The sequence below is a fragment of the Trachypithecus francoisi genome, unplaced genomic scaffold (assembly GCF_009764315.1).
Source record: "Trachypithecus francoisi isolate TF-2019V2 unplaced genomic scaffold, Tfra_2.0 Lachesis_group9, whole genome shotgun sequence".
NCBI lineage: Eukaryota > Metazoa > Chordata > Mammalia > Primates > Cercopithecidae > Trachypithecus > Trachypithecus francoisi.
The window spans coordinates 38366718-38392298 of NW_022681474.1; the positions used below are offsets into that span (position 1 = coordinate 38366718).

The 25581-nt window shown below is 41.5% G+C and overlaps 2 protein-coding genes across 6 annotated transcripts in view; one reads left to right on the forward strand and one right to left on the reverse strand.

Moving 5' to 3' along the window:
* Positions 1-19002, reverse strand: part of AP3M1 (adaptor related protein complex 3 subunit mu 1) — a 30299-nt gene extending 11297 nt beyond the window's left edge. For 2 of the 5 annotated variants that reach the window (XR_004436741.1, XM_033209671.1), the window contains exons 1-4: positions 18696-19002; positions 4649-4924; positions 3171-3342; positions 572-709 (exon numbers count right to left, since the gene is read on the reverse strand). Coding sequence is in view for 4 of the 5 variants with exons in the window: in XM_033209671.1 (XP_033065562.1) it covers positions 572-709; positions 3171-3342; positions 4649-4921 (583 nt within the window). In the remaining variant the exon portion in view is untranslated. The other 3 variants (XM_033209672.1, XM_033209673.1, XM_033209674.1) reach the window with 3 other exon arrangements.
* Positions 19003-19159: 157 nt separating this feature from the next.
* The window catches only part of ADK (adenosine kinase), a 613194-nt gene continuing 606772 nt past the window's right edge, over positions 19160-25581 (forward strand). Inside the window, exon 1 of the mRNA XM_033209675.1 lies at positions 19160-19281. Within this exon, the coding sequence (XP_033065566.1) occupies positions 19217-19281 (65 nt within the window). The 5' untranslated portion in view covers positions 19160-19216. The remainder of the gene's footprint in view (positions 19282-25581) is intronic.

A 25581-nucleotide genomic window follows, 5' to 3' on the forward strand; every position in this document is an offset into this window, starting at 1 on the left:
CTTGGGAAGCTGAGGCAGCAGGATCCCTTGAACCCAGGAGGTGAAGGTTCCAGTGAGCCAAGATCATGTCACTGCACTCCAGCCTGGGCAACAGTGAGATCCCATCTCAAATAAATAAATAAATAAACAAACTAACAAACAGATTTAAAAATCATCAGATAATGAGTGCCTTTCTACTGAAACCATACTGCCAAAGGACTTCAATTTTCTTTTCTTTCTTCTTTTTTTTAAATTGAGACAGAGCCAGGCTGGAGTGCAATGGTGTGATCTTGTCTCATTGCAATCTCCGCCTCCCAGGTTCAAGCAGTTCTGCCTCAGCCTCCTAAGTCGCTGGGATTACAGGTGTGTGCCACCACACCCCGCTAATTTTTCATATCTTTAGTAGAGACGGAGTTTCACCATGTTGGCCAGGCTGGTCTCAAACGCTGACCTCGTGTTCCGCCTGTCTTGGCCTCCCAAAGTGCTGGGATTACAGGCGTGAGCCACTGTGCCTGGACAGGACTTCAGTTTTCTATTCATCTGTGTCAGATGAATTGTTTTTCCCCAAATAAGATGACATGCACACAATTACCTGATTTATCTATAATTGCGTCTATTTCTTCAACGACATCAAAATAGGCTTCATTGTTTGTGTACTTTACCCCTGCCCGACGCCATGGTATGTTGGACAGCTGCCCAGTGGGGAGTGTGTCCCCAACATTACTACTGCCTAGAAACCCAAAAAGAAGGCAAAGCTGATGTGTAAAACAGTCATGAGAAAATGTACTATTGGGAAAAAGAAAGCTGCTTCTTTAATGTTTGGATTTTTCTTAATGAACTTGTGGATGGTCTCTAGAATTGTCAGACATTTCCATACCAACATGATCAAATTTCTAGAAGAGAAAAATAGGCCATGTGGCCCTCTGTTTACCTGCCAAACCAGGTTAAATTTATTTACTTATCTTTTGCTTCCTGTGTGTTAACAGTAACCTAATCTAATTCCAGGGGCTCAAAAACAGATTCTCTACCACTGATGAAAAAAGAGGCTGCTTGTTTCAAAATCTTCTGCCAATAAAATGTCTCCACTGAGAATACAGAGTTATAACTAGGCCCTTCAGTATTCAACTTTATTTTACACGAGATGCTGCCAAGCAGGCCTCAGTGGAGTAAATGGAATCTGGGCTTTTCCTATTTTAAGGTCGGCATACCCATATGGCTGCAATATAGCTAGTGTTCAGTATCCGGCTAATTTCCTGGTAAACTGACACATGTCTAAAAATAAGTGTGGTTGTCCATAACACATATCTTTGAGCTGTGACTTACTTAACATTTTGGTTAATTTATATTTCCAATTTGAAAGTACTACATACTTAAAAACAACAACAAAAAGGTGGAGTTCAGAAAGGTGGTTTAAAGAAAAACACTAGACTTCTTACTAACAAAATACATCTACCATTAACATTTTTGTCAATATTATGGTATTAATGTTTTAATATAATATTAACATTTTGGTATATTTCTTTAAACATTTCCACCACCAGAAGGTTGCATTTTTTTCTATTGTGATAATTTTGGTTTTTAATTGCACTTTAAAATATAGTCGCAATCATACTGTATCTATAATTTTGCAGTCTACTTATGATTGGTGTTCCTACATGCAACCTACAATCATGTTATCTTCCTGCTCAAAAACCTTCAATGGTTGCTCACTGACTTTATGATAAAAGCTAAATATTTAGCCTAGCTTTGAAGGGCTTTCTCTACTTTTTAATCTAATCTCTAACTTCTCAACTGAAAAACAGTTCTGCTTCTGCATTAATAAAACTTTAGGTTTTTCTCTTTCATGTGTGTTTTTTTCTCATACAGTTCCACCTATGGAGAATGCTCTTACTCCTCCCTCACTTCCTGAATTCTACTGATTCTCCAAGGTGGCTGCCCACCACAGTTCAGGAGGGATTACTTCATTAATAGAACCATTCTCTTGAACTTTGTAATATACTGCCTTATGAATCTGTTCTGTTTTGCATTCTATATTTTAGTAACTTTTCTCTGACTATAAAATACATGTTTATTTTGGAAAATTAGAAAGTATAAAGCAAAAATAAAGATAATCTGTATTTCTTTAGCTGGGTATAATCATTGTAAATATTTAGAACTTTTTTGTCTGAGTGAATATTTATATATAAGAATAATTTTTTCAGTTTTGTGCTGACTTTTCAATTTAACATTATATCGTGTATTTTCCAATGCTATTACATTATCTGTGAAGTATGGAATTGCTTTTTAGTCTTATATAGTTATTTACTTAATTTTTTTTCCAACGTCCCATTCAGAGTATAAGTTTTAGGAGCACAGACATGCCATCTTATCTTTCTTTGAATTTCTCTCAACATTCACCCTTACACAGAGGATGAATAAAGAACTGCTGAATGATCTTTTTCTTACAGGCCTCTCTCATCTCATTTTTAGGTCAAGGCACTAGAGAGGGGTTTACAATGGTGGACAGTGGAGTTGGAGTGGCATATAACATTTCATAGGAATCTTTCTCTAAAAGACTTTAAAGCTTTCGAAAGAACATTGGCATCTGGGTGTGCCTAATTTCTAGCTACACTCAAGAATTAAACCCAACTGGCAGCTTACAACATAAGTACAGGCCCACAATGCATGCGATCTCACAAGTAAACTATTTTCCTATTTTTTCTTAATACATCTTCTGCATGCATAAAAACAAAACACTCGGAGGATATTGTAGTACTGTGTGGTTAAGAGTCTTAAATTTTCTATTCTCTAGTAATTGTGGAGTAGCAGCATACCAGTTATGTTATTTTAAACATTAAAATGCCAGTCTATAAATGGACTAAATTCTCTTCTAAGTGGGCTCATATACTGGCTTCTTTAGGACTAACTGGAACAATTTATTCAGTCTTAGTATTTAGTGTTAAACAATGGTAATAATACTGTTGTGGTGTTTTAGAAAAAAAAAAAAGAGTAATAACCAAAAGTTCTTTATCACTTAAGGTCTAGCCTCTTTCCATGAAAATAAATATATAGTACATCCATTTTAACTTTACCAGTAACTTTAATTATGGCTGAATTGTACTACCTTCATAGTATGTCAGATCATGAGCAATAATGAGTTATTTATCAAGTTTTAATTGCTCAGTTACTAGTAAAGTATGTTTTCATCTTACCTGTAATAGAGTTGACAACAGACCGTAGAATTGTTGGCGGTTTAATTAATTCTTTCAAAATGTTAGATTCGGTAGCCAGTGGAAATCCATTGTCTAACATTTCTTCTAAGAGTTCATATACTATGACCACATTATCCTTAATTGCAGCCTCTGAACACTCACCAAAGTAGTCCTGACAAAATACACAATATCACACAATGGAAGGCACAAAGAAAGGCTCGCTAAATACTTTTTGTTCTGAAGAATAAACTTACAGTAGCATTATTCATTGCTTAAGATGCTGAACATATGTAAAACAGAGCCGGGGAAAAAACCCTCTATAGGCTGGGCACGGTGGCTTATGCCTGCAATCCCAGCAATTTGGGAGGCTGAGGCGTGTGGATTACTTGAGGTCAGGAGTTCAAGACCAGCCTGGCCAACATGGTGAAACCCTGTCTCTACTAAAAATACAAAAATTAGCTGAGTGTGATGGTGCACACCTGTGGTCCCAGCTACTTGGGAGGCCGAGGAGGGAGGACAGCTTGAACCCAGGAGGCGGAGGTTGCGGTGAGCCAAGATCATGCCACTGCACTCCAGCCTAGGCGACAGAGTGAGACTCCGTCTCAAACAAAACAAAACAAAACAAGCAAACAAAAAAACCCCCTCTATAGTCCTAACATTATTCCTCAGTATTTTCTTGATATTTCTAGCCTGAATTTAATTCCTATTACACATTATACCAGAAAGTATTGAGACATTAAATTGGAATTGGAGCTATAAACTTCATTCACCCTGATTAACTATCCCAACATACACATAGATAAGCTTAAATTGTTTGGTATATTCAGCAAGACAAGAGAAAATAATAAAATGTAAATACAGAAGAGTTCATAACTAATGAAAATCTTGAGACCATTGAGAGAACTGTATGTGGAGGGCATTATTGTTTCCTGATGATATACAGTCATCCCTTGGTAGTTGTGGGGAATTAGTTCCAGGATCCCCTGTGGATACCAAAACTCACAATGCTCAAGTCCCTGACATAAAATGGCATAGTATTTGCACATAACTTATACACATCCCCCTATATACTTTAAATCACCTCTAGATTACTTGTAATATCTAACACAATGTAAATGCTATGTAACTATTTGTTATACTGCATTGTTTAAGTAATAATGAGGAGAAGAAGTTTGTACATGTTCAGTTCAATTTTTTTGTTCAAATATTTGCCACGTAAGGTTTGGTGAATTCACGGATGCAGAACCCATGTATATGGAGAGCCAACTGTAATTTGTAGTACATATAAAAAATAGTGAATAGAGCAGCCATGTGTGCAACTGTACACCACATAGAAAAGGGTTTATGAATTTATGCTTAGTTAAACAGAGAGAAACAGACAGTAAACATCAAAACCTAGGTAATTAAATAATATAATCATGTCTCACCTCCAGCTAACTTGGGTCATTTAAGTTAGAAAGGTATGATAGATAACAAACCTGAAAAGTGTCAGCAACTCGATGTAGGAACTCAATTACAAAGAGAGGTGGCACTTCAGTCTGTATGACAGATACAAAGAAGAGCTTATCCCGGTAGATACTGATGAGGTAGTGGTGAGGTGTTGAAATGACAGGTGGTACATTTTCAACATCAGCAGCTTTCTCTTGAGCTTCAAAGAAATAATCACAGACAGACTGGCTCACAACGCTCTTCCAGTGCTTCTCTAGAAATATGTCACCGGAACAGTTTATGAGAAATAGACTGTGGATCATTTTCTGTTGGGGCAAAGAAAGGTTTAAATTTATTATACATTAAATATCATTTAACATATACAAAAAGATTATACACTTTGACCAAGTGGGACTTATTCCAAGAATGCAAAAATGAATCAACATGATATACAATTAGAACTAAACAATTAGAACTAAAACAATCATTTCAAAAGGTGCAGAAATTGCATTTGACAAAATCCAACATCATTTTACGAAAAAAAAAAAAAAAAAAACCCAAGCCACTTAAGAACAAAAAGAAACTTCCTTCCTCAGCCAGGCTCGGTGGCACATGTCTGTATGCAGCACTTTGGGAGGCTGAGGTGGGTGGATTGCTTGAGCTCAGGAGTTTGAGACCAGCCTGGGCAACAGGGCAAAACACCATCTTTACAAAAAATACAAAAATTAGCTAAGCATGGTGGCGCTTGCCTGTAGTCCTAGATACTCAGGAGGGTGAAGCAGGAGAATTGCTTGAGCCCAGGAGGAAGGTTGAGGCTGTAGAGAGCTAAGATTGTGTCATTGCACTCCAGCCTGGGTGACCAAGTGAGACACTATCTAAAAAAAAAAAAAAAAAAAAAAAAAAAAAAAAATTCCTTCATCTGATGAAAACCCCAAAGCTAATATTAAATGGTGAAAGACTGAACACTTCCTCTTTAATAACAAAACCAAACAAGGATGTCCAGTCCCATAATTTCTATTCAACATGGTACTGGAGGTTTGAACCATGGCAATTAAGCAAGAAAATAAAACAAAAGGCTTCCAAATTAGAAGATACAATCTTGTATATAGAAAATCATAAGGAATACACACACACACACATACACACACACACACACACACACACACACACTTATTAGAGCTAATAAATTTAGTTCAGTAAGCTTGCAGGATACAAGTCAATATACAAATCAATTATATTTCTATCCACTATAGCTATAAAATACTAAAAATGGGCTGGGCATTGTAGCTCAGGCCTGTAAACCCAGCACTGTGGGACGCTGAGGAAGGAGGATTGCTTGAGCTCAGGAGTTTAAGACCAGTCTGGGCAACATAGTGAGACCTCATCTCTATTGAAAAAAACAAAACAAAACAAAACAAAACTGAAAATGAAATTAAGAAAACAATTTCAGGCCCGGCACAGCGGCTCATGCCTATAATCCCAGCACTTTGGGAGGCTGAGGCAGGTGGATCACCTGAGGTCGGGAGTTCAAGACCACTGGCCAACATGGACAAACTCTGTCTCTACTAAAAAAAAAAAAAAAAAAAAAAACACGGGGCGCTGTGGCTCACGCCTGTAATCCCAGCACTTTGTGAGGCCGAGGAGGGCGGATTGCGAGGTCAGGAGATCGAGACCATCCTGCCTAACAAGGTGAAACCCTGTCTCTACTAAAAATACAAAAAAAAATAAAAAAGCCAGGCGTGGTGGCGGGCGCCTGTAGTCCCAGCCACTTGGGAGACTGAGGCAGGAGAACGGCGTGAACCCAGAGGCGGAGCTTGCAGCGAACTGAGATCGCACCACTGCACTCCAACCTAGGTGACAGAGCGGGACTCCCTCTCAAAAACAAAAGGAAAACAAACAAAAAACAAAATTAGCTGGGTGTGGTGGTGCATGCCTGTAATCCCAGCTACTAGGGAGGCTGAGGTAGGAGAATCACTTGAACCTGGGAGGTGGAGGTTGCAGTGAGCTGAGATGGCGCGATTACTGCAGCCTGGGCAGCAAGAGCGAAACTCCGTCACAAAAAAAAAAAAAAAAAAAAAAAAGGAAAGAAAGAAAAAAAAAAAAGAAAATGCTTGTAATTCCAGCTGTCAGGGAGGCAGAGGCGGGAGGATAGCTTGAGTCCAGGAGTTTGAGACCTGCCTGGGCAATATCAAGAGACCCCGTTCTCCACAAAAAGGAAGGAAAAAAAAAAAAGACAAAAAAAAATTTCATTTACAATAGCATCAAAAAATTTAAATATGTAGAAAATAAATTTAACAAGAGAAATACAAGACTTGTATACCAAATATTACAAAACGTCAGTGAAATACATGAAAAAGACCTAAAAAATTGAAAGTCATTCCATGTTCATGGATTGGAAGACCTGATATTTTTAAGATGGCAACATTTACCAAACTTATCTACACTTTCAATGCATCCCTATTAAAATCCCAGCTGCCTTTTTGTGGAATTGGACAGGCTAATCCTAAAATTCATATGGAAATGAAAAAGATCAACAGCCAAAACAATCTTGGCTGGGTGCGGTGGCTCACGGTTGTAATTCCAGCACTTGGGGAGGCCCAGGTGGGTGGATCACGAGGTCAGGAGATCGAGACCATCCTGGCTAACACGGTGAAACCCCGTCTCTACTAAAATTAGCCGGCCGTAGTGGCACGCGCCTGTAGTCCCAGCTACTCGGGAGGCTGAGGCAGGAGAATAGCTTGAAAGCAGGAGGCGGAGGTTGCAGTGAGCTGACACCCAAGATTGCACCACTGCACTCCAGCCTGGGCTACAGCGCGAGACTCCATGTCAAAAAAAAAAAAAAAAAAAAAAAAATTTCCCAGCTGCCTTTTTGTGGAATTTGACAGGCTAATCCTAAAATTCATATGGAATTGAGAAAGATCAACAGCCAAAACAATCTTGAAAAGGAACAACAGGGGCGAAGGGGGCGGGGTGCGCCCTCCCTCCCGGGCCAGGGCGCTTGGGAGCAGGGACTCAGGCCTGCAGCTGAGCATCCTTCCTGGGGGCCACTCTGCCGTGGAGCCACTCTGCTGTTCCAGGGACCTGGGAGGAGCCCTCGGTTCCCCGGGGGCTGGGGCCCTGGGGCGCACACATCCATCCCAGTCGGAGCCTGCGTTTCCTGAGCCAGGATCTGGGGCAAGACGGGGCGCTCAAGCCCTACGTCCTCGTCTGCCTTGGGGCGCTCCTGGCCAGCTGGTCGCGGTAGGTTAAAGTCACCTTACACCTGTAACGGGTGGACTTTCCTACACACCTTTGCAAGCCTTTCTGTGCCGACCAGAGCCTTCAAAGCGGGGTCTTCTGCCTTTACTTTTGGAAAACCTTTTTATTTTGAAATATTTGGCTGACTTACAAAAGACTTTCCCTCACACTTGACATGATTGAGAAAAGGTCTGAAATGCTTCATCTATAGTCTGATTTACTATGGAAAAAGAATTGGGGGGATGCTTACAAAAATATGTAGAATGTAAAAAGATTGAAAAAATATATATTTGCATTTAAAAAAAAAAAGAAAAGGAACGACAAAGATAACTCGTGCTTCCTGATTTCAAAACTTACTACAAAACTACTGTGTGGTATTGGCACAAGGACAGACATATAGATCAACAGAACATTAACCCTTACATTTATGGTCAACTGATTTTCAACAAGGGTGCCAAGACCTGGGTGACCAGTTGGAGAGAGAACAACCTTTTCAACAAATGGTACTGGAACAACTGGATTTCCACATACAAAAGAATGAAATTGGATACAAAAAGCAACACAAAATGTATCAGAGACCTACTTGGAAAAGCCAAAATGATAAAACTCTTAGAAAAAAATATGCATAGATTTTGACTCTGCATTAGACAATGTTTTTAAAGATATGATACCAAAAGTACAGGCAAGAAAAATAAAAAATAGATAACCTAGAGTCCATCAAAATTAAAACTTTAGTGCTTCAAAGGACATTATCAAGAAAACAAAAATCCACAAAATGAGAGTAAATATTTGAAACCATGTATCTTAAAGGGACCCCTATCTGGAAAATATAAAGAACTTTTACTCAATAATAAGAAGGGGCAGGTGCGGTGATTCACAACTGTAATCCTAGTACTCTGAGAGGCTGAGGAGGGAGGACTGCTTGAGACCAGGAGTTTCAGACCCCCTCTCTACAAAAAAAATTTAAAAATTAGCCAGGCATAGTGGCTTACATCTGTAGTCCCTGCTACTTGGGAGGCTGAGGTGGGAGGATCGCCTGAGTCCAGGAGTTTGAGGCTGCAGTGAACTATAATCCCACCACTGCACTCCAGCCTGGGTGACAGAGGGAGACCTTGCCTCTAAAACATAAACAAATACATAAACAAGCCACTTAAAAAATGGGCAAAGGATTTGAAAAGACATTTATCTAAAGAATATATACATACAAACGAATCTTACAAATATGATGTTGAATAAATGAAGCCAGATGCAAAAGAATATACCCAGTATGATTTCATTTATATGAAGTTGTAGAATAGGCAAAACTAATCTATGTTAAATCAAATGGTTTCCTTTATGGAGAGTGGAGGGCCATGGGGATGATCTCCTAGGGTGCTGGTAATGTTTTCTTTCTTTTTTTTTTTTTTTCCTTTTTTTTTGGGATGGAGTCTTGCACTGTGGCCCAGGCTGGAATGCAATGGTGTTATCTTGGCTCACTGAAACCTCCGCCTCCCGAGTTCACGAGATTCTCCTGCCTCAGCCTCCCTAGTAGCTGGGATTACAGGCACACACTGCCACGCCGAGCTAATTTGTTTTTTTTTTGTATTTTTACTAGAGAGGAGGTTTTACTATGTTGGCCAGGCTGGTCTCGAACTCCTGACCTCGAGATCCACCTGCCTTGGCCTCCCAAAGTGCTAGGATTACAGGAGTGAGACACTACACCCGGCCAATGTTTTATGTCTTGATCTGCATGATGTTTACAAGCTGTGTTCCTTTTATGATAACTCATTAGGTTTTACATTATGATTTGAATACTTTTTGTTAGTTATGCTTCTTATAAAAAGTATATTGTAGGCCGGGCGCGGTGGCTCAAGCCTGTAATCCCAGCACTTTGGGAGGCCGAGACGGGCGGATCACGAGGTCAGGAGATCGAGACCATCCTGGCTAACACGGTGAAACCCCGTCTCTACTAAAATATACAAAAAACTAGCTGGGCGAGGTGGCAGGCGCCTGTAGTCCCAGCTACTTGGGAGGCTGAGGCAGGAGAATGGCGTAAACCCAGGAAGCGGAGCTTGCAGTGAGCTGAGATCCGGCCACTGCACTCCAGCCTGGGCGACAGAGTGAGACTCCGTCTCAAAAAAAAAAAAAAAAAAAAAAAAAAAAAAAAAAGCATATTGTTTCTGCAATATAGGGGACAATGGAAAAATGTCTAATTATCTTACCTTGTTCCTATCTTTTACGTGTATAAGCACAGTGTCAGGTGTTTAGTCTAGTGGCTCAATCATTCCAAGTAATAGTACTATATGATAAATGCAGTCTAAGAAGAAAGAATTTAAAACCTATGAATACAGTTTCTATGAATGAAGATAAATTCCAAAGAGGAAAGACTTTCCCAAATTGATTCATTTGATTCCGCTGACATAGAAAATAACATCAACTCTTTCTTTTATGAAAGCAGCTGACATTTAAAGAATATGTGGTGATGATCTCCCCTTCCCATTGGACACATGTTCAGTAGTTATCAAGTAAATAATACTAATTACTAAGACATGTTTTAGTAATTATTATCTCAATAAAGTATGAACACTGTTAACCGTTTAGGGTTCCCATTTAATTAGAAACAAAAAAGTTTCTTTGTTTAAAGCCCTCGTTTAGCCAAGCAATCAACTTGAGTTATTAGCAATAAACTCTGACACCTCAGGATTGGAACCTGCCAAATTTTTCTACTTTATCTAGTCAGATGATTTGCTTAGTAGGCTTGCTTGGTGTCTTATATTTCTGTCTGGGTATTAATGTAAGTGCCATTAGAATACTCAGACTTGCTATATAGAAACTGCTGATTTTAACTATAATCTTAGCTGATAAATTTTCACTTTCATTTTTTAAATGAAACAAGAATATCCAACCATAGGATATGCAACTAAATTTTTATTATTACACCTTTTTCTTGGAATAAAATCAGCATCTGAAATATGAAGTATGACTTCAAGAGGAGCACTATAATCCACAAGGAGACTCAGATTTGAGCACTTCAGGTGAGTCACATATGGAACACAGCATTCTTGGCAAAAATTAATCTTTCGGCTCCATTCAATGTGGTTATTTTTGGCCAGGCACAGTGGCTCACGCCTGTAATCCCAGCACTTTGGGAGGCCAAGACCGGAGGATTACCTGAGGTCAGGAGTTCAAGACCATCCTGGCCAACATGGCAAAACCCTGTCTCTACTAAAAATACAAAAATTAGTCGGGAATGGTGGTGTGCACCTGTAATCCCAGCTACTTGGGAACAAGCTTTTTTTGTTTGTTTGTTTGAGCACAGTCTCCCTCTGTCACCTAGGCTGGAATGCAGTGGTGTGATCTCTGCTTACTGCAACCTCCGTCTCCCAGGGTCAAGCAATTCTCGTGCCTCAGCCTCCTCAGTAGCTGGGATTACAGGTGTGGGCCACCATGCCCAGCTAATTTTTCTGTTTTTAGTAGAAACGGGGTTTCACCATGTTGGCCTCAAGTGATCCGCCTGCTTCGGCCTCCCAAAGTGAAGCTACTGTACTCGGTCCCCATTCAAAGTGTTTTATTCATTAAAGATAATGAATAATACTATACATGAATTAATACTATCTAAAATGTATTGAGTACTTATTATGGGCCAGACACTATTCTAGACACTTTATCTCATCTTATTTTCACAATGCTATGCTATAAATACTACTCTTATCTCCATTTTACAGACAAGACAATGTCATCTCAGAAAAGTTAGGTCAGTTACCTAAGATCACGCAGTAAGCTAGGATTCAAACCTAAATCCAGCTGAATTCTGAGCTCCTGCTCTTATCTGCCTCGTAGAGACTAATTATTAGGAACACATTCTAATATAGCACTGTCCAACAGGGCTTTCTGCAATGATGGAAATGTCCTTTATCTGTGCTAATATGGTAGCTACTACATACTGGCTATTGAGCACTTGAAATGTGGCTAATGCACCCAATACTGAAATTTTAATTTTTTTTTTTTTTGAGATAGGGTCTTGCTCTGTTGCCCAGGCTGGAATGCAACTGTGTCATCTGGGTTCACTCCAATCCCCACCTCCAGAGCTCAAGTGATCCTCCCGCTTCAGTCTCCTGAGTAGCGGGGCTTACAGACGTGCATCACCACACTCAGCTGATTTTCAAAGTTTTGTTTTGTAGAGACAAGGTCTGCCTATATTGCCCAGGCTGGTCTTGGACTCTTGGGCTCAAGTGATCTTCCCACCTTGATCTCCCAAAGTTCTGGGATTACAGGTGCAAGCCATCAAGCCTAGCCTGAAGTTTTAATTTTAATTAATTTAAATTTAAATAACCATATGTGGTTAGTAGTCAATATATTGAACAGTGCATGAGTGTGCTGCTTCAGCTTATGATTTATTTATTTCTTTTTTCAGATGGAGTTTCGCTGTGTTGCCCAGGCTGGAGTGCAATGGTGCGATCTCTGCTCACCACACCCACTGCCTGCTGAGTTCAAGCGATTCTCCTGCCTCAGCTTCCCGAGTAGCTAGGATTATAGGCATGTGCCACCATGCCCGGCTAATTTTTTGTATTTTTAGTAAAAATGGGGTTTCACCATGTTGGCCAGGCTGGTCTCAAACTCCTGACCTCGTGATCCACCCGCCTCAGCCTCCCAAAGTGCTGAGATTACAGGCGTGAGCCACCGCACCCAGCCTAGCTTACGATTTAAGAGGAGGAGATAAAAGACATTTCTTGTTTAGTTAGGAGCCAAAACACATTCTAGTTTTTATGCTGAGGAAGTTTAATAAATTATTTAGAGTGGAAGTTACATTTAAAAGCACTGACACAGGTTATCTAAAATCATCCATCCTATGGAAGGTATAGTTCACAAGGATTTATAGTGCTCCATTGCCACAATACACTCTAAAAGAGTTGCTTGTTCTGGAAGCAAGTGATTTTGTAGTTTCTTTATTTTAGGGCCAGATCTCTACTCATCCTCTTAAGCTGGTGAAAAATTCTTTCCAGGAAAGTTTCCACCGAAGTTGTTTTTATTGGCAGTAGTTCAGGTCTCAGAATACAGAAAGTTAAACCAGCCTTCTAGATTTATTGTTGTTATCCTTAGTGCTGAGATGAAAGCATAACACTTATAAGTTCTCGACTGTGCTTAGCTTTAAAACCCATCTTAACCTTCTATAATAGGAAAAGAGAGCTTACTTCTTCTATCCATATTATGATCAAGGGTTTAATGCATATAACAATTAAATAATACCACATGTTGCAGTGTAAATTAGCCTGTTTCTTTAACTATTTATCATCCTTTTAGTCGCTGCAGTTATTTTTAAATTATTATTTTAATACACTTTCTGGGAAAACTCCATACTCATTATCACCACAACCATCTTTTTGTTCCTAGTGGCTTTTGAGTCATAAAACAGAATTCTCCTTGCTTATTTCAAAGACACTAGAAGAAACTGTGTTCAGAGGCAGACCCATCAGAGCTTTGACTGCAGCTTAAATACATCATAAATCCTTTTTACTAAACATTTTATAATCACCCTGGGAAATTCACAAGCAATGCATTTACAATAGCAAAATATTCTTGGAAGTCAGTGTCTAAAAACAAAAATGTGTTCCTTCTATATATAATAGGATAGAGGCACAGAAGGGCCTATACTGAATATGAGAGAACGAGACCAGAAAAGCATCTACTCTTCTGATTCTCAGTCAATATCTTGACCACATATTCATTCAACACAGAGTTTTGAGGCACTGGGTATATAAGAACAAACAAAATTAGAGTTCCTATACTCTCAGCATTTAGAGGTCAGCAGAGAAGACAACTAATACAGTAGGATGTAATTCCTAAAATGATACAGGAAATATAGTGTGCTATGGGAATCTACAAGGCTTAGAAGTGAGAGAGAACACAAGACAAAAAAATCCAGCATAAATTTAGCAAATTTGGAAGCTGGAGGGAAGAGGGGAGATGAAACTGGAGAAGGAGGGAAGCAGAGACTTATTGGTTCATGGAGCATGCTAAACTTGTTAAGGAGTTTGGACTTTATTCTTAGTGCAATGTAAAGTCATTTTATAATTTTTTTTGGTAATCATGCAATTCGATTTACATTTTGAGAAAGATTATACTAATTACACTGTGGAAACTGGATAGCTGGTAACTGAACACTGTGACACCGGTTGGGAGATGAGTGGTGATGGCCTGGACTAGAGTCTTGACTATGGGGATGGGGTACAGTGAAAAGATAAGATAAACATTTAGGTTTTGTGTTAAAAAACATTTAGGCTTCGACGAGGGTGTGTGTGGAGATGAGAGAGATGTGTCACTTAGCCTGGTCCTGTGTAATTTGACCAGTTCTGGATATATCTGACCCAAATAAATATATTCAAAAAACTATTATATATACACTTCTGGTGCTTTAGAGAAGCCAGATTGGAATCAGAATTGTAAGTAATCAGGATTTTTTGTTAATGGTAATTAACCACAAGGAGAATTGAAACAAAAGAAAGAATGTGCATAGTATGAAGAGAGCATAATCATGGCAGGAACTCCAACATTTGAGTAGCAGGTGGGTCAAGGAAGTGGACCTAAAGAATGCCCAAAATGTGACTGAAGAGGCAAAAGAAAAAAAAGCAGGGTGGTTTTTAGTAACTATAGTATATTAGTGTATTTCCAGAAGAATGGAGGGGTAAATACTGTTACATGGCACAAAGAGGTTAAGCTACGAGAATTGAAAATGTCAGCTGGGCACGGTGGCTCACACCTGTAATCCCAGCACTTTGGGAGGCCGAGGTGGGGAGATCACCTGAGCTCGGAAGTTTGAGACTAGCCTGGCCAACATGGTGAAATCCCATCTCTACTAAATAAAAATACAAAAAAATTAGCTGGGTGTGGTGGTGGGTGCCCGTAATCCCAGCTGCTCTGGAGGCTGAGGCAGAAGAATCGCTTGAACCCAGGAGGCAGAGGTTGCAGTGAGTCGAGATGGTGCCACTGCACTCTAGCCTGGATGACAGAGCGAGAATCCATCTCAACAAAAAATAATTGAAAATGCCTGTTGATTTAAGAGTGTTTTTTAACTTTCTTTTCCTTAACGCCTGCTAAGGAGCCCTTTTAGACTCCATCTTCTTACTACCCTGCCAATCAAATTCCTAACCCGTAAAACTTTTTATTATTCTTTCTTTTTTAATTGTAAATTGACAAATTATAGTTGTATATATTTAGGGGTACCAGATGTTATGATTGATGAATAAAATGTGGAATAATTAACTGAAGCTAATTAATATCACCATAAAATTTTAATACCAAAGAATATTCTCTGTTTATGTAATGTATTTGTGTTCTATACATAAAAAGAGTATATATATTTTTTTCACCTCACAAGAAGCGGTTTTTATCTGCTTTGAGATTGCATGATTTAACACACAGAGGACATTGGTGATCTTGGTAAAAGTAGTTTTGGTGGGCTAGGCGTGGTGGCTCACACCTGTAATCCAGCACTTTGGGAGGCTGAGGCGGGTGGATCATGAGGTCAGGAGTTCAAGACCAGCCTGGCCAACATGGCGAAACCCTGTCTCTACTAAAAATACAAAAGTTAGCTGGGCGTGGTGGCAGGCGCCTGTAATCCCAGCTACTCAGGAGGCTGAGGCAGAAGAATCACTTGAACTCAGGAGGTGGAGGTTGCAGTGAGCTGAGATTCTATCATTGCACTTCAGCCTGGGTGACAAGAGCAAGACTCTGTCTCAAAAAAAAAAAAAAGTAGTTTTGGTGGTAGTTCAGTGGAATGCTAGAAATAAGTGGGCTGGGAAATAAACAGCAAGAAGTGTAAAAAAAAAATAGAGATATGTAGAGTAGATTCAAGAAGTCTAGCTGTGAAGAGGATGAAAAGACAGGAAAATAAATGCAGCAGTTCATAAAGTGAAGGAAGAATACATTTAAATGCTAAAGGAAAGGTGTGAATAGAGGGGGAAAAGCTGACATAGGAGAGAGGGAAAAATGGAAAGCAGACCCTGACACAGCAGGATAGGATGCTACTGGGAGACTAGGTGAAAGGGTTTGCCTTCTCTAAGGAGAAGGAACACTTTCTACTCTTTAGATTGAAGGGAAGGTTTGTATACTTGACTGCAGGCAGATGATGGCTCTCCTCCTCTGTGTAATGGGAGAGAGGTCATTTCCAAAGGGAGAGAGAAATCCTCTTCTCTGTAAATACCATGTGCTACTCGTGAATTGACATAGTACTGAGCTACTTAAAAATATTTAGCCTGCAAAGAACTCCAATAGAGTATGTATATATGTATATATGTATTTTTTTTTAAGAGTTAGGGTCTTGCTTTGTTGCCCAGGCTGAAGTGCATAGCTCACTATTACTTCGAACTCCTGGGCTCAAGTCATCCTTCTGCCTCATTCTGCCTCTGCCTCCTGAGTAGTCAGGACTACAACCGTGTGCCACCAAGCCTGGCTAATGTTTAAATTTTTTGTAGAGATGGAGTCTCGCTATGTTGCCCAGGCTGATCTCCAACTCCTGGCCTCAAGTGATTTTCCTGCCTCACCCACCCAAAGTGCTAGGATTACAGGTGTAAGCCACTGCACTCTGTCTGCCAACAGTATATTGTTTTTTGGTTTTTTTTTTGTTTGTTTTTTTGAGACGGAGTGCAGTGGCGCGATCTCAGCTTACCACAACCTCCGTCTCCCGGGTTCAAGCGATTCTCCTGCCTCAGCCTCCTGAGTAGCTGGGACTACAGGCACATGCCACCATGCCCATATAATTTTTGTATTTTTAGTAGTGACAGGGTTTCTCCATGTTTGCCAGGATGGTCTCAATCTCTTGACCTCGTGATCCACCTGCCTCAGCCTCCCAAAGTGCTGGGATTACAGGCATGAGCCATACTGTGCCTGGCTATATAATATATTAAATGGTTAGAAATAAAAATCATAAGATTAAGAAAACCTAATCTTGTTGCAAAGAGAGCTTTCCTAAAGATACGTAAGGTTTTTTTTTTTTTTTTTTCCCGAGGCAGAGTCTCACTCTGTTGCTCAGGGTAGAGTGCAGTAGTGAGGTCTCAGCTTACTGCAACTTCCGCCTCCCAGGTTCAAGGGATTCTCCTGCCTCAACCTCCCAAGTAGCTGGGACTACAGGCGCGTGCCACCACATCTGGCTAATTTTTGTATTTTTAGTAGAGACAGGGTTTCACTATGTTGGCCAGGCTGGTCTCGAACTCCTGACATCGTGATCTGCCCGCCTCAGCCTCCTAAAGTGCTGAGATTACAGGCGTGAGCCACCGTGCCTAGCCAAGATACGTAAATTTAAGATAATTCGTCATTTCTCCTATAGTGTCAATAGAAACTGTCACTCTATCTTTCCCAAATTAATCCTTTCACTCGTAACTTGATCCCATTCCTTTCCTTCTCTTCTGGGAGGTAAGACTTTTTCTTGAATCTTCAAATAGTTGCTTGCTTCCTGCCCCCAAATAGATACCATGTATTCTTTAAAACAAACCCCAAACTTTCCCCCACCTTGCCACTCTCAATAATCTTGCTTCATGCACCAAATGATGAAGGATTAGTCTACACTTGCAGTCTGTCCTCAGTTACTATTAAAGCATCTCTCTCAAATAGCTCAAAGACTTTCTAATTATAAAATCCAACGATCTATTCTGATCAGCTTCCTCCTCTGGCCATTGCAGCATTTTATGTCATTGATAACTTTCTCCTAAACAAAAATACTTCTTACCTTTTCTATGAAACTTCATCTGCTTTGGGTTTCACCTTGAAAGTCTTTCGGGCTTAATTCTCACAATTTTTTTTTAAAGTCTTTCTACAATCTCCATGTAAACCACTGTTTCAAATTCGGTAAAACTCAAACTCCATAAAATTCCTCCTCCTGTCAGTGACACCATCTTCTTAATCACATAAGGCTGTAAGCTTCGGGTTCAAATTTACCAAATACCAACAGCCACATCGCCCGTCACTTTTCCATACTCACTGCCACCTGCTCAGTTTAGAACCCCGTTACCTCTTGAGATAGAAAGCCCCTAAGGGAAAAATTCTAAACATACATGCATGTGACCACCCCCCCGGGCTTACACAAACAACTTATCTAGAAAACCCCTAGCCGTTTGAGGTTGCAACATACATGCATGCGACCACCCCCCGGGCTTACACAAACAACTTATCTGGAAAACCCCCAGCCTTTTGAGGTTGCGAAAAAGGCGGGAACCAGCCAGAAACTGCCGAATGTTCAACTTTAAATGTTAACCAACAATAAGCTTGTAACTACTATTTCTCTGTGACTTGTTTGTACCTCGCTATAAAAGAAACCCTAAAACAGCAGCCGGGGCCTTTCTCTTTACCTGCCATTGTATAAAGCGGAGAGGTCCGGGTTCGAACTCGTAATAAAGCGACCCCGGCTATTTGGCTTTGACTCTGGACTCTGGTGGTCACTTACTGGGGTCTCGCGACTTCGGGCACAACACTCTCTCCTGAAGAACTGCAACACCCTTCTCACTGCATTCCTCACCCCAGGCTCTTCCAGGCACCACCCACCAACAGGACGTCCGCTCAGGTCCGTTTGGGGTTTTGTCCTCCAGAGCAGAAACCTGGGACTGAGATTCCTGCCGTCTGTACTCCAGCTCACTACAGAGGGGGAACCCAGGAAGCTCGACCTCCGGGGCTCAGGCGCCTGAGAACACTAGGCTGCAGGTGGACCGCTCCCTTCCGGCCTTGCTGGCGAGAAAGCCCGGAAGGCCGGGAGTGGGGGGAAGCGAGGCCCTGGCCCACGGCACCAAAGACGCTCCTAGAGCCCAGATCGGAGTCGGGGGCCCCAGCTATTCAGCCTACTCCCGGGTTTTGGAGCTGTCCCCAATCCACAGATTTCCCGCCCCTCACACTCACCCCGACACCTGTGCCAGTCAGTGATTCGGCGCCGGGTCCTCTCCGGACCGAAGCTGAGGAAGCTGATAAGGCCGCGAGGACCCGCAGCCGGAGTGCCCAGGAGATTGCCTGATTAACAGCTTCAAAGACACCGACTCTATCATATTAGAAAGATTAAATATGCCAGAAGACTGTAAATGAGAGGAAAGACGTCTCTTGAGGTTTAGTATCTAAATTTTCTACATCACCCAGAACCTAGAAAAATGGTGGGTTTCTCACCATCTAGATTCAGGCGGTTATCCGCGGCCTAACTCAGTCTGGGGTCCCCTATGGCAGGGGAGGCGGGGTCAGGAATGGGCGGAGCATTCGCTGTCGGTGGTGAGGGATAGAGCCAATGATTGTGGATGACAGCGGCACAGAATGGGCGGAGTCTGGAGGGGCGGGATTTGGAGAAGAGAAGGCGGTGATGCGAAGACGTTGGGGGGCCAGAGAGTGTATGGCAGAGGTGGGGTGTAGAACCAAAGTAGGGTGGGAGCGCAAAGATGGCAGCTGCTGAGGAGGAGCCGAAGCCCAAAAAGCTGAAGGTGGAGGCGCCGCAAGCGCTGAGGTGAGCGCTGCCCGACTTGGGGAGGAGGGTGACAGCGCCTGCTGCAAGCAAGCCAGGGCCCACGTGGGGTTTCGCGGCTCCGGCGCTGGGTGGTGTCTCTCACTGCCCGCTTGGGGCCAACCCGCAAGACCTGCCGCGCGGGGAGCTGTCTATTTGGCCGCGACCCCTTGCCGGACGTTCTCTCAGTTTGGCCGAGTCGCCGCCTGTTTGGTGCAGCTCCGGCTCCAGCAGCCCTTGGCCAATCGTGGCCGGCGGAGGGGGGGCGAGTCGGCTGCCCGCGCCACCTGCGAGCAAGCCCAGGCTGGGCTGGTGCGACCCCGGAGGGCCGGACCGGAGCAGCGTCTTTACGCAGCCGCCTTCTCTTCCTGGGGGATGGCGGGGAGGAGGCTCGGCAACTGCTCTATTCTGGGGCGAAGTCAGAATTTTTGGGAATTTTTCGGAAAGTGTTGCGGAAGGGCACGTTGACCTTCCTTTTCGTACACATTCTGAAAGCCCGCACCTTTGAGGACCCTCTACCAGTGACACAGACCCCTCCGAGGCTTTGCAGGGGCAAAATTTGGATGAATGGATAGGAAAGGTTGATTTTTCTTTTTTATTTGCACTTTTTGGCAGCAACGGAGACAGTGCTGCCCCTAACACCTGCTTCACATGTGATTGATGTTGCAACTTTTACTTATAAAGAGTCATTTGTTAAAATATCCCTTCCTAATAAGTATAAAGTGAAGCAGGCAGTCTTTGATGATTTGAAAATGTTCGTTGAAAGGCAGCGATTTTTTTTTCCATCTTAAAATAGGCATATCAAACTGATTTAAAAGTATTGGGACACTCCTGATTATACAAGACGTATCCCATTTCTTCCTGTATCACTTTTCTTCACCTCCAAAAGAAGGAATCACAATTGAAAAGAAAAGAACACTTAGGGGCCGGGTGGTGTGTTCATCTGCTTTGGAGGGTGAACAAATCCCTGCCAGTGCTTTTAATGTATTCCTACTACCCTCAAAGGGTTAGCGTGTCTACCTTATACCAAGAACATAAACTTTAAAATAAAAACCCTCTGGATATTCTATTTTTATTTTAAATATTGAAGCTATATGCAGAATAAAGACCAAGGGCTATTGAATCAGACCTACCTGAGTTCAAGGCATGTGCTTTCCCTACTCTGCCCTTTATTAGAGTATTTCCTTTATAAGGCACCTCCTTCGCCAAACTGGAAGACAGATGCAACTTTTCCCTACCATCCTACTAAACATACAACCCTCAGATTTCCTTAGGTTTTTCTTTAATAAAAATAATTATATATAATGCTGATCCATTTTCACTGTGTTTTCCTATTATCTTGGACAGTTGGACAGTTCTGTGATCAAAGGAAGGCAAGAATTATGCCTATTTTACAATTGAAGATATTGAAGTCCAAATAAAACAATTAGTACAGGAACAGAAATAAGAACTAGCTGAGCATCCTTTCTCATACCTGCAGTCCTGGTGCTTTGTGAGGCTGGGGTGAGAGCATTCCTTAGGCAACCAAAATTCACTTTATACAATATGAACTTAGTGCCACCTGTAGACATGAAGTTAAAAGCTTAGACACTCGAGTACTGGGACAAATCTCTAATTTTGTGGGGAGACATTTTAGGATTGGCTATTATTTTATTATATTAGTTTGACTTTCAGACTCAAAGTGTGAGAATGCATTGAGTATTTACACTGAATTAATTTATGATGACTTGCTTGACAGGGGATTGCTACTAGTTTTGGTTAAGGAGAATGGGTTATAAAGACTAAGCATAAGGCCGGGCGCGGTGGCTCAAGCCTGTAATCCCAGCACTTTGGGAGGCCGAGACGGGCGGATCACGAGGTCAGGAGATTGAGACCATCCTGGCTAACACGGTGAAACCCCGTCTCTACTAAAAATACAAAAACTAGCCGGGCGAGGCGGCGGGCGCCTGTAGTCCCAGCTACTCAGGAGGCTGAGGCAGGAGAATGGCGTAAACCCGGGAGGCGGAGCTTGCAGTGAGCTGAGATCTGGCCACTGCACTCCAGTCCGGGCGACAGAGCGAGACTCCGCCTCAAAAAAAAAAAAAAAAAAGACTAAGCATAATTTAATGTTCAGCATCAGTGGGAACAGATAATGAGATATATTTGTAGATGTCAGGGAAAATATTTAGGAGATTTAGGGATTTGTGAGAATTTGGTCAGCTCTGGGACAGTAATTCTCCATCAGGGGAAATTTTGCCCTCCAGGGGACATTTGGCATGGTCTAGAAAGGTATTTTTGGTAGGGAGAGCTATTGGCACCTAGTGGATGGAATTCAGGGATACTGCTAAACATCCTATGTAGGACAACCCCCACAACAAAGAATTATCTGGCTGAATATGTCAACGGTGTTGAGGTTGAGAAATCCGTTCTAGAGGGAGCATCTGACAAGGCTAGTCTGCCTTTCTCAAATATCTATTATTTTTCTGGGCTCGGTTGCTTTTCAGTGTATAACAGTTGCTTACAAAGAAAGAATCAGGCTCTAACATGTTTTCAGGTGGGATTAGGGGAAAGAAGGGAACATTACTTGAGTGCTAGACATTATATTATGTGCTGTATATATGTTATCTCTTTTAACCCTCCCAGTGACCCATGAGGTAGGAGCAATGATTCCTGTGTTACAGATGAGGTATTTTGTGATGAAAGAAGTGGAGAAACATTTTTGGGAACTGCTCCCTAGATTAAAGTGTTCCATGATGATCACTTATATTTAAGACAACTTAGTTTTCTTTTCTCTCCTTTGGAAATCTCCTCCAAGTTCGTTTCTTTAGCGATCACCTCTTAAGAGGATACAGTGCCTTCCAAGGCTTGTTGAGCACATGCCAAATCTTTAACTTCAGTTTGTCTTTCAAGTACATGCTATTCTAGACATGGTGTTAAAAACTGGATATATGTATAGAGAAAGAGGTAAGGCACAGGTACCATCCTCTTGGTGGGAAATAAGTGGGGTTTGTGAAAATGACACTTGAGTATTCTTAAAGATGACTAGGAGTTAACCAGTCATCTGTTGACTGTAGGGTATCTGTGAAGTAGGGTATCTGCCTTCTAGGAAAGTTTGTTTGGTGGCAGAACTGGGAGAGAGCTGCCTCTGTTGGGGAAGTGCAGATAGTCTGACTGAAGCAGAGATGTAGGGGGTCCAGGCTTTGTATTAGACACTCTCACATATGTCCTTTCTATCTCTATGCCTCTCAGTTCTCAGCTCTTAATTTAATATATATTTTTGAGACGGAGTCTCACTCTGGTGCACAGGTTGGAGTACAGTGGCACCATCTTGGCTCACTGCAACCTCCAACTCCTGGATTCAAGCAATTCTGCTGTGTCCGCCTCCTGGGATTACAGGCGTGCACCACTATGCCTGGCTAATTTTTGTATTTTTAGTAAAGATGGGATTTCGCCATGTTGGCCAGGCTGGTCTTGAACTTCTGACCTCAAGCAATCCGCCTGCCTCAGCCTCCCAAAGTGTTGGGATTACAGATGTGAGCCACCGCGCCCGGCCTTCCCAGACCTTAATTTTAACTGTCTGCTGAATATGTGCTTCTGAGTGACTTTCTGACATTTTGAAGTCATATATACCAAACTAAATTATCTGTTGTCCTGAATCTGTGCATTTTTCCATATTTCCTGCATCTGTTAATGGCACCAGTAACCTCTTTTACTCCAAAATCTGAGACCTAGATATTTGATTCATTTTACATCCACATTATAATGTCTTTCCTTTTCCATTCCTGCTGCTGCAACTTACGTTTAGACTTGATCTTTTGCTTAGATTTTGTTTTGACTTCCTAAGCAGTGTCCTTACCTTCAGCCTCAAGTTCTGCCTAATTTTCTTTAGGCATAGCTCTACTTATTCATCACAGCAAATATTTGTAAGCTCTGAAGTTGATGTTAGGAAACGTTGAATCCTGAAAGCCCACATCATTACTCCATCTGACATTAGCAATTAAGGATTATTAAGGATCATGACTTTTAATAGTACTAAAAAGGAAACAAACTACAGTTCTGTAATCAGCAAATATTGAGCTTTTCTCAAATATTGCTTCCTAACTATTTTACTTCCATGGACCCCTTTTATTATTTTCCTCTATCTCCTACCTCATTATGGACCCTGTGTTCTAAAATTAAACCCAGGAGCTGGGCGTAGTGGCTTATGCCTATACTCCAGCACTTTGGGAGGCCTAGGTGGGAGGTTCACTTGAATCCAGAAGTTTAAGACCAGTCTGGGCAACAAAATGAGACCCTCGAATCTTAAAAAAAAAAAAAAACTAGCTGGACATGGTAGCATATGCCTGTGGTCCCAGCTTTATTACATAGAGTGGCACTGATAACTTTCATTTTTCTAGACCCTATACTTTTAATAATGCAGCCTAAAATTGAGCTTGACTACCATTTTCTTTTTCCATCATGATAATCTACTATTGAAAGAGTTTGGTTATTTTTGGATAATATTGCATGCCTTTTACTTATATTCACAAATTTAATCCTTTAGGATTAAGGCTTTGGGCTATGGAAGAATGGAAAACAAAAGTCCCCGACACACTTAGTATGAATGCCTCAATAAGATCCTTTCCTGGGCAATATATTCTAGTGCAGCATGAGAGTGGTAGAGAGAGCCAGAGGAAAGCCCTGCATGGATAGTTCTGGGTATCCAGGGACAATCATGGAAGTGCTTGAAACTCAGGGAAAGTGGGAAGGGCCTTAGGAAAACGAGGGCATTGAAGACTATGTTTCTTATTTTGAGTATAGGCCTAGACTGAATATTCAGCCTCAAATAAAACATGGCTGATGTGCTGCTTTTTACCTGGAATGTGTCTTCGCTTTACTTCCATCATTTAAAATCCTGGCCACATGGAGTGGCTCATGCCTTTAATCCCAGCACTTTGGGAGGCCAAGTGGGAGGATTGCTTGAGGCCAGGAGTTCTAGACTGGCCTAGGCAACATAGTGAGGCCCTGTCTCTACAAAAATAAACTTAGCCAGGCATGGCAGCAGGTTCCTGTAGTCCCAGCCACTCTGGAAGCTGAGGCACTGGCACTACTACATTCCAGCCTGGGTAACAGCAAGACCCTGTCTCAAAAAAAGAAAACAAAATATCTTACCTGTGAACAAAGTGTTTACAGTTAGGTGGGGGGAAAAAGAATCAAAATTTTAAAGAGCCATCTGGTCAGAATGGATCCCAATAGGGCAGTGGTTAAGAGCATGGTCTCTGGCATCAGCAGTCTGGTTTGACTCTTAATCCTTATTAGCTAGTGCTCTTGGGAAGATTGCCTACTTGCCCCATACCTCTCTTTTCTCACCTGTAAAATGGGTATAGTGATAGTACGAACCTCATAAGGATATTGAGAGGCAAATGCAGCAATTAAAAATTTAAAAAGGAGAGGAAAAGATATAGATATACTCAAGAACGAGATAAACATCTCCAGGGACCAAGAACAGAAAAGAAAAATGCAGTTAGACTCTGGGTTCAGGAGCTGGTAGAAATAACATGTAGGGGAACTGGGGTCAGATACTCTGTATGAAACTGAAGCTGGGCTGAGACTGGATGAAAGAAGGCTGAAAACATCTGCTCTTGGCTGTTGTTTCAAAAAGCTGTGGACCTGGAGTGAAGATACAGAAGTGGCTAAGCTGCCAGATGGCTCAGAGTCAGGAACTGTGGTTTCCCCACTATCACCTAGTACAAGAGCACCGAGCTTGGAGGTCGTGGACTCTGGAAGATTGATGGCCTATCACAGAACCCCTGGGAAAAGAGGGAAAGTCTAAGCCTATAAACACACGAGGAAGACTATTACTTAGAAAATTAACACAATTACTAGGAGATAAATGCACAAAAAATCTGATGGAAATATGGGTAATTTCAAAACAATTGTAAGTATTTTAAAGATCCTTAAAAAAGATAAAAGAAATAATGGTCATAAAAAAAGCATGAATCAAAAATACGTAGATATGAAATAGATGGCTATGTTAAAGAAAAAATGGAATTATTGAAATAAAAAAACATAGGTCAGTTAAACTCTAGACCAGAAAAATTTGAAGGGAAACGTAATGAATTGGAAGAAAGTACCCAGATGTATCACACAGAAATAAATAGGAATTAACAAATATGAGCTGGGTGTGGTGGCTCATGCCTATAATCCCAGCACTTTGGGAGGCCAAGGCGGGCGGATCACCTGAGGTTGGGAGTTTGAGACCAGCCTGACCAACATGGAGAAACTCCATCTTTACTAAAAAAAAAAAAAAAAAACCGCAAAATTAGCTGGATATGGTGGTCCATG